We start from the raw sequence: 16,928 nt of genomic DNA, 5'->3' as shown, positions 1-16,928 counted from the left end.
TCGAACGAGGCCTAGAGCATGGTGCCTCATGTCCATTCATTCCATTAAAATATCTTGCCGAGTTTCTCTCTTCGCTTGTCGTTCAGGAATGTTGCAGTTTGATAATTGAGGGAGACCAAATCATCTGTACTTCGAACCAGCCGAGGGCTAGGTAGCAAGCTTCCAAAACACCTGAATGAGAAAACAATGGAATGTTGCGCATCGCCGTGAGTCTGGTCTAAATCAGGTTTACCTCTTGGCTAATCTGTTGATCATTTAGTCCCACCAACCCGCTGTCAAATCATACTCAAATAGTCAACTCGGGGGGACCAACTATAGTAAGGCTGAATAGTTTGTTGCCGACGAGCCAGTATATCGGCTGTGGTATTGGTCTGAGATTAAGACGATTTGAACCTGAGCTTGAGCCAAGGTAGTCGAAGTTGACTTCTGGCATCAATACCGGTCAACGAAAGTCAACAGTTGGTTAATAATGTTAAGGGAGCGCAAGAAGACTCTTCCTTCATTACCTCAAGGAAGAAAAACTTTGAGTAGGATCTCTCAAATGAGGAAATATGAATGAGCCCTGGCCTTTACAGCAGTCTCTCCTCTGGTGACCTGCAGCGTTCGGTGACTGCAAGCTAGTGACCAGCTGATGAGTACGGCCATAAGTGAAAGTTTGCAAGACACTTGTGAGAAGGAAGCAAACATTCTTCTGGTTGATAGACATACATACGGCCCTCGAAATCCTCAAGCAAACGTAATGAGATCGTTACCTCTGTGAAGCTCGGCTGATGGAAAAGAGAAGGGAGAAGATAACAAGGCTTTGAACGGACAGGACAAGTAGGCGAGGATATTGGAGAATGCTGCCAGTTTCCGGATCGATAGTCCCAACAGTTTGCTAAATAGCCCTCGAAATTATGCAAGACAACATGCATCTTCCGATTCAACAGTTCGATGCTTCCAACCTGATCATATCCTCCAGAGATCCAAAATTTATGCCTCAAGGCTCAGTCACTGTCACTCATAAAGTGTTCAAAATCCTCAAGATTGATATATTCGTCCTTCGGCGAAAGACCCCTAATGTCTTCGACACCAGCTGTGAGAGCATCCATCACGACAATAACCCAATGCGCTGCATTATTCTTTGCCGCTACGGGGTCGTTGCGAACCTCCGTCTCCTTGAAGTATTCAATGTCCGTGACATACCTAACGTTGTCAGTATTTGCCGAGCAAGTCGTGTCAGAGGAAGCGCATACACTCTCCTCTTCTCCGGATCAAACTTGAGAAACGAAACACCCACATAATCAAGACCGTGCTTGTTGAATTTACTGTCAGATGAACATGTCAGAGTGTTTCAAGTAACTGGAAATCAATCGACCGCACTTACACAGCCATGTCAAGCAACTGTTTCTCAATGCACGGAAGCTCATCAACATTCAGCAATGGAGGCGTGTCAGCCAGATTGAAGGTCGGGAAGTGTTCCAGAGCCAGTATCCACAGGTATCCGCCGGGGTTCTCAAAAGCCAGGTCCTGATGCATCTCCCTCTTGCCGTAGTACTTGGGAGTATAGCCCGTATCTGACAAGGTTCTCCAGATCTCGCATTCGTTGTGGAAAAGGTCAGCGGCATCGTCTTTCATAGTTCGCTTGCCTCTCTCTTCTTCTCTCATGAATGGGTCTGCCCTATGTCGACGAAATTAGCGAGAAGACTTGCATAAGGCAAAGAGCAGATGACACACTCCAGGAAGAACTTGACGACCACGGGGTCCTTGGTCTTGCATTCCTCGGCTTCGAACACAGCCCTGCGCTGGTGGTAATCAGTGTTGTAACGCTCCCAGAGGATCTTCTTCATGCGATAAAGACTCCCTGCGATTGGGAAAATGGCGTTCTCGAACTTCCTCATGACGCTTCCAGCAGGGAAGTCCTTATTGCCACCTTCACACTGGCACTCACTTTCCATTTTGAGGCTGACAATATGGATTGAGCTGGTGGGGAGGCATGAAAGAAAGCTGAAGAGTGATATGAGCTCTATACTACTCACATGCATACAAACATCAGTGAATTGAATAGAACGTAGCGTGGTCCTAAGCGAGACGCGTATACAGTCGTCTCTCCAGCTGTAGCGTTGGACGCGTGATAGAAAGCACTGGGTGCATCATTCATGACTGTATACCTCTCAAGGCTAGGAAATCCGCCTCTTCTACCCCAGGTCCCAATATTAAACACCAAAGCACCTCTATCTTTACAAAGTGAATAACAAATCAATATCGGGCCACAGAAGTTCAGCATAACCCAATGAAGATAAAATGGAAAGGTAAGCTTTTCAGACCCATACTCACCTTTCAATACTGTTGAACGTAGTAGTTATACGAAATTAAACAACAAACGCAACAATGACCTCTTGGACAGCCATTTCTATACACGCTCCGATTTCCTCCTCATAATACATCCAGACTGATTACATTAAGCAGGGAGACGCCGCCTCTCGCTCGTTGAGTGTTTAGATGTGGAGACGAAGGAGATGCGGTACGGAAGGAAGGGGATACTCAGGGCTATATCGGTGGACCGTTTGATCTACTTGATGTCGTGAGTGGATATTTTACGCTGGAACAGCGGCAACGATGGCTGGCTGTGAAGTTGCCAGAGCAGCAAGCCAGAGAGGAGGTGTTGGAGCTGGGGATTGCGGAGTCTGAAGGTAGAGTGAGAGGGGTGTGGATGTTGTATTTTGATTGGGATGAGTATGTGTTGCTGGAGAGACACACTGGGTGAAGCTTCGGTTAAGGCACAAAGTAAGGAGGGAGTGAATCTGTAGTTGAGAGAATTGCTTATAATAGTAGCATCATGTAAATGTTCCATCAGACGAAGACTAGGTGGCTAGGTACGCTGTAGAAATGAAATCTTAATGGTATGTCGCATTCCGCATTCGGCAAGACAGGCTGCCGAGGCCAATGAAGTTGAGAACCACGAAGTATACATGCAAAACAAACCCCACCCACAAACAGACAAGAATCAAAAGTCATTGGTATCATCACTCATAGCCATTACTCCCACAGTTCACCGCGTCGGAATGAAATGCTTGGATTGCTCCTGCTGCTCGCTGAATGACTGGGGAAACGCCGCAATGGCAGCCACAATGCCAACAGCCATGAACCCCAGGGAAATAATGGACCAAATGACGCCCCAGCAGCGAGAAGAGCCACCGTATCTCTGCGCGAAGACACTCGCATCGGAAGTATTGACTTTGCGGAGAATGAGATCGTCACACTGTTCACATTAGCATGAGCCTTTGAAACAACCGACGAAGGACATACAATATCCCAGACGCTGTACAGCGCTGACATGACCCCAATAAACAGCTACGGCGGTTAGCACCATGCCAACAGAAGAAGGACAGGAGGGAAAAACATACCACAACCCACCGCAACGCCTCCCCATGAGCGATAAACCAACACGCAACCAGTAACCCGACGGCCATCAGAATCGTCACGATAGTCAACCAGTCCCTCCGCGCCCACCACAGGGTAAGCAAGAAGCACACCCCCAGGATAATACTCGCCACCTTGCTTGCGACAATGTCAAACCCAGCGAAGATCAGCAAAGCGCCGATGATGGACGAGCCTAGGTATCCCGCGGGCAGGGTGATGGCGCTGATGCCGCCCTGCATGTGCGTGACGCCGCCCTCGTGCGGGTCCAGCGAGATTGATTTTACTCTGCCGCCTGTGCAGCATGCGGTGATGGCATGGCCGAATTCGTGGAAGGCGATGACCAGCATCTGCTTTCATTAGTCAAGCGGATGGTAAATGAGGGGTAGGGGGTTTGTACCTTGAAAGGCCATAATGACCACCGGACGTAGGGTAGGTTCCAAAGCAGTGCGATGACAACCACGTAGGCCCCCATGACACCCAAGGTTACTGCTTGAGTATGGTTGACTGAGAGATCTCGTTTGAGGAGATGAGGCTGCGAGGCCTGTTCCTCGAGTACGCTTCTGGCAAGGGCTGCATACGGTGCCATCTTAGTTTGTCTATGACTGATGTTGACCTGAAAATCGATCGAACGTGATCAGTGTCAGGTAGCAAATGAAGCTTTTATTTTTTCCTCGTGATCATAGTAATGCCTGATTGCCTGGTGCCTACGCGTCCAATTGCAAATCCTTGCGCCACAGTAAACACTTGTCTTCTTCCAGCTAGCGTGTGGCTGATATAAGCCTATTTTTAGTATTTGGCTAGTGGGTACTGTCAACTGGCCAATGATATTGAGAGATATCTCCATTGCTTTATGATTGGCCAGAAGCAAGCATAGATCTGAAATTTTTTTAAGCCCAACTTGATCCTGAAGAGTTTACTATCTGCGTACTCCGTGCTTGAAAGCAGTAAATATCGCTGCAGATATCCGCTAATTCGAGCGACACCGACGCCATCTGGAACCAGCAACGATTGATGTTGGATTTGAGTCATCGCTCCACTGCCGGCCCCAACGCTAACACCGCCTCTATGGCGGGAGCTTCTTTGGTGGAGATCTTCAAACACTACGCTAGTATTATTATGACTATGATAGATGAGAGTGAGACATCATGGACACTAATTGTTTCATGCTGAGAGTCTGGTTCATGTACTGAACCAATGGTCAGACTGACGGCCGTGTTGCTAGTAGTCAAGGCAGTCGAATACTCGAATTTGAACGAGTCCGTTGTACTGCAGGATGGGAATCGATGCAACAACAGTACTAGAAGATAAGAACTCCTACAACTTCTCAAAGCGCCCATGTCGCCCCTCCCCATCCCTAAACCTCGTCGCCCCCCGCACACTCTCCGTCGCCAACACCTTGGACCCCATCTCAAACTCCCTCCGCAGCGCATCCTCCATCGATCCCGCGGCATACGCACTATAATAGCAGCTCCCCCGGTCAACATTCATACACCTCTCCGGAAACCGCATCAAGTCCCTCGCCAACACCATCGCCTCCTCCACCGCCTTCCCCCTCGCAACGACCCGACTCACCAGCCCCATGTCCAGCGCCTCGCGCGCCCCGACCCCCCGCCCAGTGAGAATCAGATCCAAAGCTCGTCCCAACCCCACAATCGCCTGCAGCCGTACCGTCCCGCCGTCGATGAGCGGGACACCCCACCGCCGACAGAAGACACCGAGGACGGCATCCTCCTCGACGACGCGCAGGTCAGCCAGCAGCGCGAGCTCCAGCCCGCCTGCGACGGCGTGGCCGGCTATCGCTGCGATAAGGGGTTTGGATAAGTGTAGCCGGGTAGGACCCATTGGTCCTAGGGATGGGACCTGCTCATTTTTGCCGGACGCGACAGGGACAGGCTGGAGGTTCTCCTGGGTGCTTAGTGTGGATGGTGAGGATCCGGTCCCGGCTGCGGCGACCGCGTGGAGGTCAGCGCCGGCGCCGGTGAGGATGCAGATTTTCTGGGCGGGGTCGGCGTCGAAGGCTAGGAGGGCGTTGTAGAGGGCTTTGGCGGTTGGGGGGTCGACGGCGTTGCGGCGGTGGGGGCGGTTGATGGTGATGGTTGTGATGCCGTCTTGGGTGGTGGTGAGGATTGATTGTGTCATTTTATACTCCGTGCGGATTGAAGATTCGTTTGTCTGTTTGGTTGTTTGTCTTGTCTCCCGTTGGAGGTCATTTATGGGGGAATACGAGCCTCGGTTAAGGTGCCAGTATTGGACCGAGGTGATGACCTTGTCCTGTGCTGGAATGTACAAACAAATCCCTACAAATTGTAACTGGTCGCAGAGCAAGCAGTAGATATCCACCCGAGAAGGCTCAATTATCAGTTCGATGGCGGTGGTCGAACACTCTTCGAGGTACTTATATCATAAATGTGATATGGTAGCCAGTAGACGTAGGAGTCAAGTTTCAGCATGAGAATCTGGGGGAGTGCAACGTTGGACAGGGGCCCGAAATATTTACCAGGCTCTATAGATAATATTGTTCGAGGGTAGTCCTGAACATAGGTACTCTGGGACTCACCCCTAGCATCCACGAAGCTATGCTTGGTATTGAATTCTTCACTAAGTTGATAATTGTGTCGTGTGGAGCATCTACCCATCGACTACTCCGACACATCATAGATGAGCAACTAGTACAACACGTCACAGTTTTCGCATCAATCAGAAAGCCGGAAATGTATGGATTCGGACCAACCAGGTTTGAACGCCAAGACAGGAAGAAAAGGAGATGCCCGCATGCTAAGACAACAGTACGCTCCGCTCGACAATGAATTCTATCCCAAAGTCACAGGTCGTCATAAAGTCGTTTGCAAAAGAGAAAGAAAGAAAACAGATCAAACCTCCCCCTTGCCTTGCTTTCTGCTTCCCTCTGCTTTCCATACAAACCAAGCAATGACGATTCCTAACTTCAACCCCATTGCAAACCACAGACTGGCAGCCATGTCCGTCACCTTGCTCAGCCCTCCCGCTGTCATGGCGCCCAGAAAGAGCGCTAGGAAGGCGCCGACGCGGCGGTTGCGCCGGGGGTTGGATGTCCACCCGCGCGCCAGCAAGTCCTTGTCGACGATCAAGTCGCACAGGAGTGTGGTCAGGACGACGGTCGGGATCTCGTCGTAGGCGAGGATCCGTGACGCCACGATCTGGCCCGCGGCCTGGAAGGCAAGTAACGAGATGGGGAGGATCTGCATCCATTGGATCGGGGCGCGGGGGTTCTCAGCACGCCGGCTGACGGCGCCAGTTTCGACGAGGATGGCGGCGGCCATCAGGGCCAGGGTCTGCGCGCTGAAGGACAGGATGAGCGTCGAGCGGCGGCGAGGACCCAGCAGACGTGAGAAGTAGATGTGAACGATCATGGAGAGGATGAAGACGGCAACGGCGGCGAGGGACTTGGCCCAGAGGTAGGCTGGGTAGACTGGTTGGCCGCTGGCGCCCAGGGCGATGAAGACGGTGTTGCCTTCAGCTATGTCAGTGGCTGAATTGTCTTCAGAGGGAGCTTGGGTTACGGACCGGTTTGCATGCTGGCAAAACTGCCCCATGCGTTGAAGCACAGGCCATCGACGAGGCCGCTCACGAAGCCGCAGACGATCAGGAGCAGATCGGTGTATTTGGTATTGATGTCGGCAGAGAAGTGCCGGATGAGGATCGAGCGAACACCCTCCGGGCCGGAAATCTCATCGGTAGGCTGAAGTGAGACAGCGGTACTGTTCCCGGCAGACCACAGACCGGGTCGATCCTTGGAGTCGTCCAGTTGAGGTAGATCGTCAAACGCCATGTTCTATGGATCTATGAGGGCACTCGTTTCGTGGAACGGCTAACCGATTTCTTGGCTAGAGGAATAATCTTGAACGCCGTTTTCGCAGGATTCAGGAAATCCTCCCCCTTTTATGCATCCCTCCGATGGAGGAGCAATCCAAAAATGCGCTGAAACATCCCACACAGCCAAGATTGGGTTGAAAAGAGGTGGGATGCTGCGCATACAGGACGATCCTTTCTTGTCCCATCAGGCAAGGCTGTATATCCTCAACAGAACATGGCCGAGCCACCACCTGCCTCGTGGTTCGGAACAGTGCACCACCATATCACGAATAGGGCTGGAGAATAGGGTTACACTGCTGGAGCCTGGCCGCCGAAGCGCAGAGAATCTGATGTCTAGAATCGCAATCGTCCCGGATCTGCCGTATCAGGTATCCTGAACAAAGATCCAATATGATCAATCTCGCCAGTGTCCGGTTTCCGCGCCAATCACTTCAGATGCATCGCAAGCATCCCTCTTGGCGCTGCTTGGCACGATAACAACCGCGCGGTGAGGATTCTCGCCCAGATTGTTGGCATCGACCAGGGTTTCAGGCCTCCTTGGGCCTTTGGAATCTCATTGTGGGGACTGCCAAGCAGCTGGTTCAGGCATCCCTTCGGGTCCATTGACTCCAATCAGCGTCTGACGGAAGATCTGGGTTGGATAATGATTGCTGACCGTGTTGGCCTTGCCCGACTCACAGCTGAGGCGGAGTCGCGGACCATCGAGTGTCTAGATCACATTCAAAGTCTCCCGACATCTGTTGATACCATCAGGGGTTTCATGATGAGAACAGAGAGAAGAAAAAAAGCTAGACACTTAGGCCTTACGGGATCCTAATTCCTTCAATGATCCGGAGCATTCTTGCCAGACGGGACCATCCTGCGGGTGCATAGTTCAAAACAACCACCCCCCTAACCCAGGTGCCAAGGAAGGATCGCCATACGATAGACAGCCAAATAATATAGTTGTTTTAGTGAGTCTTGTCTGAGACGTAGTGCTAACTGTAAATCTGCCATGCACGGGATTGCACAGCCTCCTCCGCCAGTCCACCAGTCCGCCAGTTAACTGGTGTGCTTTTGCTGAATACGAAAAGGATCATCACTGACTGGTGATAAGAGGGATCTTGGGGCTTTCCAGCCAAGAAAGTCAGGTGGGTACATTCGCTGGAATTTGCCAAGTTGAGTCTCTGTCTTCTGCCTATTCTGGTGACTGTTTGCTCCGACTGAGAATAGAGCCATGTATCTCTGATTGGAAGCTCGCAAGTGTTTATCTCTGGCTACGTCTACGTCAGAATCCCAGATTATCTTTGCCTGATAAGAAAAGTCGCCATAGTCTGGGAACTAGTGAATCTTGAGCGCACGAACTGCTGAATCTTGGTGGGCGCCACCCGCCGTCGCAGTCTAGCAGTCCGATATTCGGACATATGGACAGAACCTGTCAATTGATGTCATTTGCTCCCTTCTGACTACTAATATTCCATCTTCTTCGACTTGGCGACCCGTTCGACATGTCGTCATGCTTTGCCAAGTCTGCATCGAGAGTTCTCAGATAAGGCATAGTGTCTCACTCCTGTCCGACATCCTGGTAATTGCCTGAAGCGCCTAAAAGGGCCATATCCCAGTGCACGTCGCCTCTTCTACTCTCCTAGTCCTCAAAAGTCCTTGAAAATCCTATCTAGATTGGGTATCGTGGGTCTGGGGATTTGTAATCTCTGAAGCTATTCGGAACATTGCTCCATATTGATATAGCGAATTAGCGATTCTATATGATAGTACTCCACGGGACCTGCTATCTAAGAGCGCCAATATCCTAGGGATGGGGCAGCCGAAAATGACGATATCCCTTTGGTTACGGACTTTCAGTAAAGACCTTGGCGCTGCAAAGTGTGTCTATTAGTGCTACCTTCAGTTTCATATTTGCGGGGTGAGCTCTATCCATTCATCGTTATGGTCGACTCCAGATCCTGCTTGCCCGCAGCAGAATGACCGATGGACTGCATTTCTGCCACGCGTTAGTGCTACGGGTAATAGACAGCATGTCATGGTCCGCACATGTAGTAGGCTGCTGAATGAAAATCCGGCAGACCAGGAACAGTCGCCTGCGAGAGATCTCGGTCAAGGGAATGGCGTGAGATCGTAGCGCGTACTACCTATGAAAACAGCTGCGAACATTGAGGCCAGGTGGCCATCATCCGGTAGTTATTCATGCAGCGCACCCTCGCACATTTTCTTTCAAGGCAGCCGTCAAAGTCGAGGTAGACATCCGTGCGGTCCAGTCACACGACATCGCTATGCAGTCAGCTTATTGTTCAAACTCGCTCTGCTCAGACAAGTGATAACCCCGACTGGCCTTCCTCAACTCCCTCTCCAGCGCTTCGGTAAGCGCCTCCAGTAACCATTGCACCTCCGTCTTCTGTCCTAACAACGGACTCTTGTACCCAGTCCAATCCCATTTCGAATTCCCTTCCTCTCCATCGGTTTCACCTCCATCGCTGGCTATGAGATTAAGGAAATACTCCCACTCTTGGTAATCGAACTCCTTGTGCAGATTGCGCGTGGCATAGTCCATCATCCTGCGGACTTCCCGAAATAACATGTAGTGGTGGTGATGTATTGTTTCCACTGTGACGTCTCCCCGTGCCCGAGCCGATTCTTCTTTCCTGTGCCCGTCTGCCTCAATCGCGTTGCGCTCCTGCTCTTCTCCCTGGTCACCCTAGTTTGCGTTCCTGACTGCTGTGGCAGTAGCGGTGGCAGCAGCCTCCTCAACATCCTCCTCGTCAGGCTTCTTGTCCGCAACTGCTTCGGTAAGGAATCTCTCTGCCCACGAAAGGCGGAACAGATCTTTGATCAATTCCCTGATAGGTTTATCCCCAGGCAGAATAGTCAGCTCCCCAAGGTAGATGGTGAAATCGCGGATCGTCCGCACCAACGTTGGCAATGAGCAACGTCACCGTCGGAACAGCGAGCAACGTCCAAAAAACAAAGAATGGCCGTTCCCATTCGGAAGTAGCGTGAAAGTCCCCATAACCGATAGTGAACAAAGTTGTATAGGCAAAATACAGCGCCTCAAAATACGTTAACTTTTCATTCTGTCCAGGGAGCCAAAACGCGATCGCTCCCAAGACCCAGAGCATCGTCCACACGGTCAACGCCGTGGCGAGCGAGATCCATTTTCGCTCGAGCGTGGCAATTTGCCGCACACGTCGCATCAACTGGAACTCCCGCAGTTGTCAGTCTCGGTCACTCTCATCCCTCTCCGGCTGCAAGCGTGGGACCACATCCCGCAGGTGTCGATGGTCAGATACTGCTTCGCGTACGAGGAACCGGCGTGTCCTTTCTGCCACAGTTTCTGCCATCTTCTGCCGTCCCTTCTCGAGCATTTGGGCGCGGATGGAGCCTACGATCAACCCCGGAATCAGAATACCTCCGACGGCATACGGAAACAAAAGCCCCCGTCCTTTATGCGTCTCGGGAACAAAGTCACCGATACCAATAGTCAGAAGCGTGAGATCCGCCCAATAGACAGCATCAAGATACCTCCAGCCTTCGATCCTTGCGTATACGGCAGCTCCACCGAGGAGGTAGATGAGAAAGAGAATGGTTTGCAGCATCAGACTCCGCTGGCTGGTTGTCAGTCGAAATTCGCGGCTGTAATGGCCCCGACAAACCCCGTAGACGGTAATTAGGAGGAGGGAAGAGAGCACAAAGTATAGCCCTGCTGCAAAAGCTCCGTAATAGTAGGATCCAGTGAGCCACCGATGCCTACCGCTATCCGAGTCGTTTTGTACTTTCGACGCTGCAAAAATACACAGCAGGCAGGTCAAGAGCAACGATGAAATGTACCATCCAATAATGATTATAGGCTGCGCAATGGAGAACGCGATGCGTCGCGCCATTCCCCACAAAAGGACAAAATTCGACATAATGGCGCAGCCAAGTGATATCGTATTGACCACAATGACCCTGATACTTCTTTAAGCTTCCAGATTCCGGTCATTTATGTTCGTCTGGATACGTACCAATCCGGATCCCCAATGCCCCTTGGCTGTCCATTGCCCTCCTCGGACTCCATACCCCAGTCCTGGGACAAAGAGCATATGCTGAACGCACTAGCCATGGGTCCTAGAGTGCCCTGATGGAAGACGTTAACATCATCTTCTTCCCAGAGTCATCAACATACGGCTAAAAGAGGATACGCAGTGCTTGCGAGCCACCACCAGGCGGAAAGAGCATGATGAGGGACTTCCTCAATGATATTCTGCGCCTCGTCCTGAGAATTCTCGTTGACCATGCTGTTGAGATTTTCCACAGTGCGCTGCCCCTAGCCTGGGTCGGGTCTGTCGAACTCATACTAATCAATGTATGCTTGCACATTCACTTTCAATGACAGGACCACATGCAAGCAATCACCCTTGAGCCCGCGCAGAACGAGAACAAAGCTGCTTATCAAGCCGATCACTGCAGCTGCTACGCAAGATGTTTCCGTCATCCGGAAATCGACACCGCCGTCATCCACAACGTCACGTCACGTGGTGGCAGTCTGCCAGACACAAGGCTGAGGACCAACTTGATTGAAAAGCGGTTCGATCGTTCGATCCGAGAATACTAGTGCTGTCCGAGGAAATGATACATCCACAGGACAGTATTATGTGTACAAATGGTCTGGAAGGAAAAGGCACACATGGGAAGAGTAAGCGAAGGAGAGCTAGCAAGACAGTTTCAAATGAGTTTCCATCATATACGGTCCTGCCTGACACATAGGATCGTTCCGAGTTTGTACATGGCGCCAGTTCACTTGATATGAGGGCGATGACGAAAGGGGGGTTATGTGCAATGCCATATGCCTGAAGACGCGGAGCAAAAAGTATTGAGAAGAAAGGCGTGGTGAAAGAAGAGAAACGAAGATAGTCACCATAGCAGGAAAGACTCCAAAACTCCAAATCACCCAACATAGTTGTGCATGGCTGTTTAAAGTTGGCCAGCGTAAAATCAAAATTGCAGAAAAAATGAAAAATTACCAAGTTGATCATGGCAAAGGGTATCGTGAGGGTTCTCGGGGGATCGACATCGGTGGCATGCGTCCACCGACACCAGTAGCGCCAGCTCGACCAATACCGCCGGCGCGGAGATCAAAGTCAGGGTTGTTTTCTAGCAATACGTTTTGTCTTTGCTGGGCGGGAAGAGCTGGCGGCGGCGGAGGACGCCATCGAGGATTGATGGGCCTCTCGGAAATGGAGGTGAAATGGCTTATCTCGCTAGTAGTAGGTGAGCCAGGAGTTTCGGCCAAGTCATCCGTCAGTTTGAGCTCACCAGCACCCGGAGTCAGAGCAGATGGCAGTGCACGGTTGCCTGCCGGTGGTTGATGCGGCTCAGCGAAACGGGGATCCACATCTTCATAGTAACTGTCCCCCGAATTGGAACGAGCATGCGAGGCTGTATGATTTTCTCCAAGAGCATGAACTGGTGAAGGTGAATGTCCGACGCGAAGATCAGCCGGAGTCCAGCCAGCACGGGGAGGTATGTACGATCTGAATCAGCTAAATTAGCAAGAAGTAAGAGCAAGCGTCTTGAGTGAAGGGCAATATCTCACGCTGATCGGCTATACAGACTCGAAGGGCTGACAGGCTCCGGGTGTCCGTCGTTGGACACCGCATGTGGCTGCTCCTCCTCCGGCACTGCATTGGGGCCCAGTTCGACAGCAGAGTCCGTGTGCCTGGGTTGCGATGTCATTTCGATCGCTTGGCCAATTGGCGCGGTTTCTGGCGGCGACACTGCCATGCCAATGGGACCCGGGGAGGGCCGTCGCGCTGTTTCAACAGGTGACGGCCCATGATAGTCGATACCGTTTTCACCAAACCGTTGCGACGGTCTCGGGCCCGGCCCGTAGTTGTAGGCATCATAACCAGGATTGAGGCCTGTAGAGACGGGGCCGTAACCATAGCCCGCAGGATTTGGACCCCGCTGCCCGCGTCCCATCATACCTGAAGGGGCTCCTCGCATGGGGCCCATGGGCCCGCCCCTACCATTGGGCGGAGGTCCTCTGGGGCCTCCGTAGGGACCTCCCCGACCATAGCCTCCACGAGGAGGGTATCCGCCTCTTCCACGAGGGGCAAAACCGGGGGGAGGCGGCCCTCTTCGCGACCCCATACTGCCGTCCGAATACTGAGGACGTAAGCGAGGATCACCAGGTCCAGGTCGCATCCGAGGCCCTGGGCCGTAAGAACCTGCATATGGATGGTTTCTTGACTCGTCGAAAGGTGCACCCGAGGGCATTCTATCGCCGTGGCCGCGTGCAGCATACTGACTATCTGGCGCAGGAATATCAGTCGGAGCTCCCTGAGTATTGAGAGGCGTTTGATCGTCATCGCTAGAATGTGTCGTCGTGCGGAAGGTAGCGAACATGGGGCCGGACTCCGAATTTGGGGAGGTTGTGATAATGGCCTCTTTCGTTTCAGCGTTCAAGGCCGCTGATCTTGGACCGGTGAATCCGCTGGCGACAACCGGCACCGCCGCATTCTGTCGGTTGTAGTAATTCTCCCCACTCATTTCTGCATTCTCTGCGATTCGTCTCTTTCTCGCTTTGCGACTAACCAGAGTCCGGCGCATCGCGCAAGTGACCACGCCGCTGATCACGAGCAGAATTGTGGCACCCAAGACAATCCAGCCTCCCCATCCTAGATGCGGTACAAAAAGAAGAATGTCCACCAAGAAGGCAAGGAGGGAAACTAGAAGTGTCGGAAGTAGGAGGATCAAGAGCGCTAGAAGATATCGGGGTGAATGCGACGGAGCGTGTAGGTGAGCGGCCGCGGCGAGGCAAAGGCAAACGAGGGTGAGAAAGGCGGCGACCGGGTGGACGATCAGGATGGAGGATAGGGACCTTCGAGTACTCGATGGTAGATCGAACTCGCTATTGTCGGTGTTTGAAATTTCGTCTGAAGGATGTCAGCTATGGTAGCCGGCAACCTGCTTGCTGCTGTACAGGCGAAACCACATACCAGTAGTGTAGCCGATATGGATGTTGGTGCATTGGCCGGCCTTGCAAAAGCCGAAGACACCATAATCCACATGGTTGAAAGTCGCTAAAGGGATACCTTGGATAATTGGGGTGGAAAGAACGGAAAGAAGCAAGAGAACAAAGGCCGCCAGGAGAAGGATGGTGAGGGGCGTTGCAGGCTTGAGTAACATGATGGAAGAGGGGCGGCGACTTCGCCGTTAACGAGAGACGTGAAGGACAATTGGAAAGCGACCGAGGGAAGGGTGGCTGGTCAAGGTAGGTAACGGGATCCTGGATGACAGCGACACACGCGGTCGACGCAGAACCTGGAAATCACAGGATTGAAGGTGGCATTGCTTTGCTCTTCTCCTGAAACTTGGGGCGGAAGATGCAGTGGGTACGATAAGAGATGAGAAGGGGCAGATCAAAGGCCAGACAATCTACATCAGTTTCAATAATCGGGACCCTCAGAATCAATTCAGAGAGTACAGGTCACAGGATTAGGCACAGATATGTTTTTCAAGGAAACGCTATGTTTAATTGAGGGAAGAAGAAGTAGCCAGTCTGGCTCTGGCTCTGACAATGTCTACTTTAGGCGGATTACTCCGTAGGTATCCGTAGGATGCAATTATTCGCATTCCAGATGACTTCTTTCAAGCGAGTGGGCGGTTGCCTCAGGCGCCCATGGTCGCCACTTAGACTTCGATTTTGCTTATGTATCTTGGACTGAACTTTTGTAGAATACCCTACGATTGCTTCGATACTATTGTAGAAATAGGACTTTCGAACTCTGGTATCGCCTTACATTGATGATCAATATCTCTTAATTATTGCTTTTAACGGTGTTGCCTTCCCAGTCCTCCCTGTCTTGTACCCTTTTTGTGGCGGAGTCGGCCGTTGCGAAAAGAGTACCTAGTTGAGAGCAAATCCTTTCAACGTTTCCCAGCAAGGTTTTCTCCCCTGATTTTGCTCTACCACAGATAAACCGTTCTGTGGGGTGATATGTTCCATGGAACAAATGAGCTATGCGTGTGAAATTACGCTAGCAATAAATGGAAGCCTGTCCAAGTCAGTGCATCCTATTTCAAGCCATTCAAGGGTGGCTCACGTGATAGTCTTTTTGCCATGATCGCATATGCTGAACTTGTAGACAGATACTAGATAAATGTTTATTCAATCAACTTCTGCTTTGGTTCATCGTGACATGTTTCTCTAGCAATTTTCTGTATCTCCACATTGTTTGAGCAAGACTCGTGCAATGAACCAAGGAAGACTAGTGCAAACGCAATCTAGAGGCTGTACCCACTGTTGTTACTGATCAGACCATGAAGATTTAAAGAGAATGGAAGTCTCTGGTCAATAATTTAGTAATCTCAAGTTGAATAAAGTTTGGCAGATGAGCTTTGAGCCCCATATAGGGAGCTTCAAGCGAAACTACTTGGAAGTTAACCCGCAATGCCTCCAATGTCCGAGTGCATGAGTTCAAAAGTCCTACAGCGAAAGTCCGGGGGACCAACAACAGTGCACTCTTACACCCCCCGGATTGGTGGGTTTCTTTGGTGGACCTTTTCCAGAAGCCTATCCATATTCAGGATGGTGGGTCCATGAATGATTCCGAAGATAAGACAGAAAGAGCCCAGACATCAAAAAGCCCTAGGTCTGTCGACTGTAGACAGTTTGCGTGCCCCTATCAAGCTCATCTCAGAAAACTTAACAACCGGTTGAAATTGATGTCTGCTGTGGAACATTCATAAGCTTTCGTTCCGGCCAAGATATTTCATTCGCTTTATGTCTCGGGCCCAGAATATTATCATGCAACCCGCAGAAAGCGTCTATCTTCATCCCGTCATTGAACATGAGTAACGAATTTCTGATAGGATATCGGATCGGCCTGCTCTCATACCATCGCATATGAATGTTGCATTTCCCCTCTCTCTTCCTGCATCGGATGTGTCATGCCGCATAGAATCCTAGCTGCTGACCATATATGGTTGAGCTGCGAAGGCATCAAGGCTTCTGATCGAAAGCCATCGTTGAGTCGCTACCCAAGGACGCCAAAGGTTCAGCACCGGTGGCCCATGAGTAGCACAAAATATGAGGCGTAAACAGAGCGAGATAAATGATTCCAAACCACATGCATTGGGCCGTCCTAGCACGATCAGCGACCAGTCTCATCCTCTGTTTAGGCAGGGTGTGGGTTGTCATCTCGCCGCACTCGATTGGAAAAGAGGCTTGGACCTCACTCCTGAGTGAGAGTAGGTGGAAAGCGTGAATGGGTGGTCTCATGTGACACTGCAGGAAAAAGCATCACCTGCGTGATGCAGGCTACCGTTCAGGCCCAGCATCTAAAAAACACTTGAGCAACTCAAAACTGGTTATTTCTGATTGAGCTACGAAGGCCTGTGCTGCCAGTTCTGAAGATCTGTCTATGTTTAAGAGAGAAAACCTGCTGTGAGCTATCCTGAACATGGAGAACATCGAAGGTCCGCATTCAGATACCCCGCAGATCAACATCAGGACCTATCTAGTCATTCTGATCAAAAAACAGCTGGTTCAACAATTTTCATTAGGTTTTGCTCATCTCACCTCGGCTAATTTGACTCCACATATATGGTCGTACTTCATCCTCAAGGGCGTACCGACAGCGAATCCTGAGCGCCTCCGACGTGCTTGGCTTCTGGAAGGCGTCTGCTTGGCTTCG

General features: G+C 51.2%; 6 protein-coding genes across 6 annotated transcripts; all 6 read right to left on the bottom strand.

The window, feature by feature from the left end:
• Window positions 1-986: 986 nt before the first annotated feature.
• AFUA_3G07580 (uncharacterized protein) lies at window positions 987-2,024 on the bottom strand (the record flags this gene model as incomplete). The annotated part of the gene is made up of 3 exons (XM_749760.1): window positions 987-1,185; window positions 1,367-1,660; window positions 1,717-2,024. The coding sequence occupies 3 exons, from the start codon at window positions 2,022-2,024 to the stop codon at window positions 987-989; spliced, it is 801 nt and encodes a 266-aa protein (XP_754853.1).
• A 735-nt stretch (window positions 2,025-2,759) lies between these two features.
• On the bottom strand, window positions 2,760-4,077 carry AFUA_3G07570 (M50 family metallopeptidase). Its single transcript, XM_749761.2, has 4 exons — window positions 3,800-4,077; window positions 3,387-3,749; window positions 3,289-3,333; window positions 2,760-3,241 (listed from the first exon to the last, which is right to left on the bottom strand). The coding sequence occupies exons 1-4, from the start codon at window positions 3,986-3,988 to the stop codon at window positions 3,032-3,034; spliced, it is 807 nt and encodes a 268-aa protein (XP_754854.1). The 5' UTR covers window positions 3,989-4,077; the 3' UTR covers window positions 2,760-3,031.
• Window positions 4,078-4,315: 238 nt separating this feature from the next.
• AFUA_3G07560 (enoyl-CoA hydratase/isomerase family protein) lies at window positions 4,316-5,794 on the bottom strand. The gene has a single exon (XM_749762.2). The coding sequence runs from the start codon at window positions 5,539-5,541 to the stop codon at window positions 4,717-4,719; it is 825 nt and encodes a 274-aa protein (XP_754855.1). The 5' UTR covers window positions 5,542-5,794; the 3' UTR covers window positions 4,316-4,716.
• A 138-nt stretch (window positions 5,795-5,932) lies between these two features.
• AFUA_3G07550 (YoaK family protein) lies at window positions 5,933-7,406 on the bottom strand. Its single transcript, XM_077804364.1, has 2 exons — window positions 6,946-7,406; window positions 5,933-6,892 (listed from the first exon to the last, which is right to left on the bottom strand). Exons 1-2 carry the CDS (start codon window positions 7,208-7,210, stop codon window positions 6,273-6,275), a joined length of 885 nt encoding a protein of 294 aa, XP_077660520.1. The 5' UTR covers window positions 7,211-7,406; the 3' UTR covers window positions 5,933-6,272.
• Window positions 7,407-9,535: 2,129 nt separating this feature from the next.
• AFUA_3G07540 (potassium channel family protein) lies at window positions 9,536-11,524 on the bottom strand (the record flags this gene model as incomplete). Its single annotated transcript, XM_749764.1, has 5 exons — window positions 9,536-9,933; window positions 10,160-10,451; window positions 10,539-11,196; window positions 11,253-11,365; window positions 11,414-11,524. The coding sequence occupies 5 exons, from the start codon at window positions 11,522-11,524 to the stop codon at window positions 9,536-9,538; spliced, it is 1,572 nt and encodes a 523-aa protein (XP_754857.1).
• A 94-nt stretch (window positions 11,525-11,618) lies between these two features.
• AFUA_3G07530 (putative pH signal transduction protein PalI) lies at window positions 11,619-14,837 on the bottom strand. Its single transcript, XM_749765.2, has 3 exons — window positions 14,229-14,837; window positions 12,824-14,165; window positions 11,619-12,761 (listed from the first exon to the last, which is right to left on the bottom strand). Exons 1-3 carry the CDS (start codon window positions 14,416-14,418, stop codon window positions 12,260-12,262), a joined length of 2,034 nt encoding a protein of 677 aa, XP_754858.1. The 5' UTR covers window positions 14,419-14,837; the 3' UTR covers window positions 11,619-12,259.
• Between the last annotated feature and the right edge of the window lie 2,091 nt (window positions 14,838-16,928).

Source organism: Aspergillus fumigatus, chromosome 3 (genome assembly GCF_000002655.1).
Source record: "Aspergillus fumigatus Af293 chromosome 3, whole genome shotgun sequence".
NCBI lineage: Eukaryota > Fungi > Ascomycota > Eurotiomycetes > Eurotiales > Aspergillaceae > Aspergillus > Aspergillus fumigatus.
Note: the sequence above shows the minus strand (reverse complement) of the source record. Positions and strands in the feature narration are given on the sequence as shown.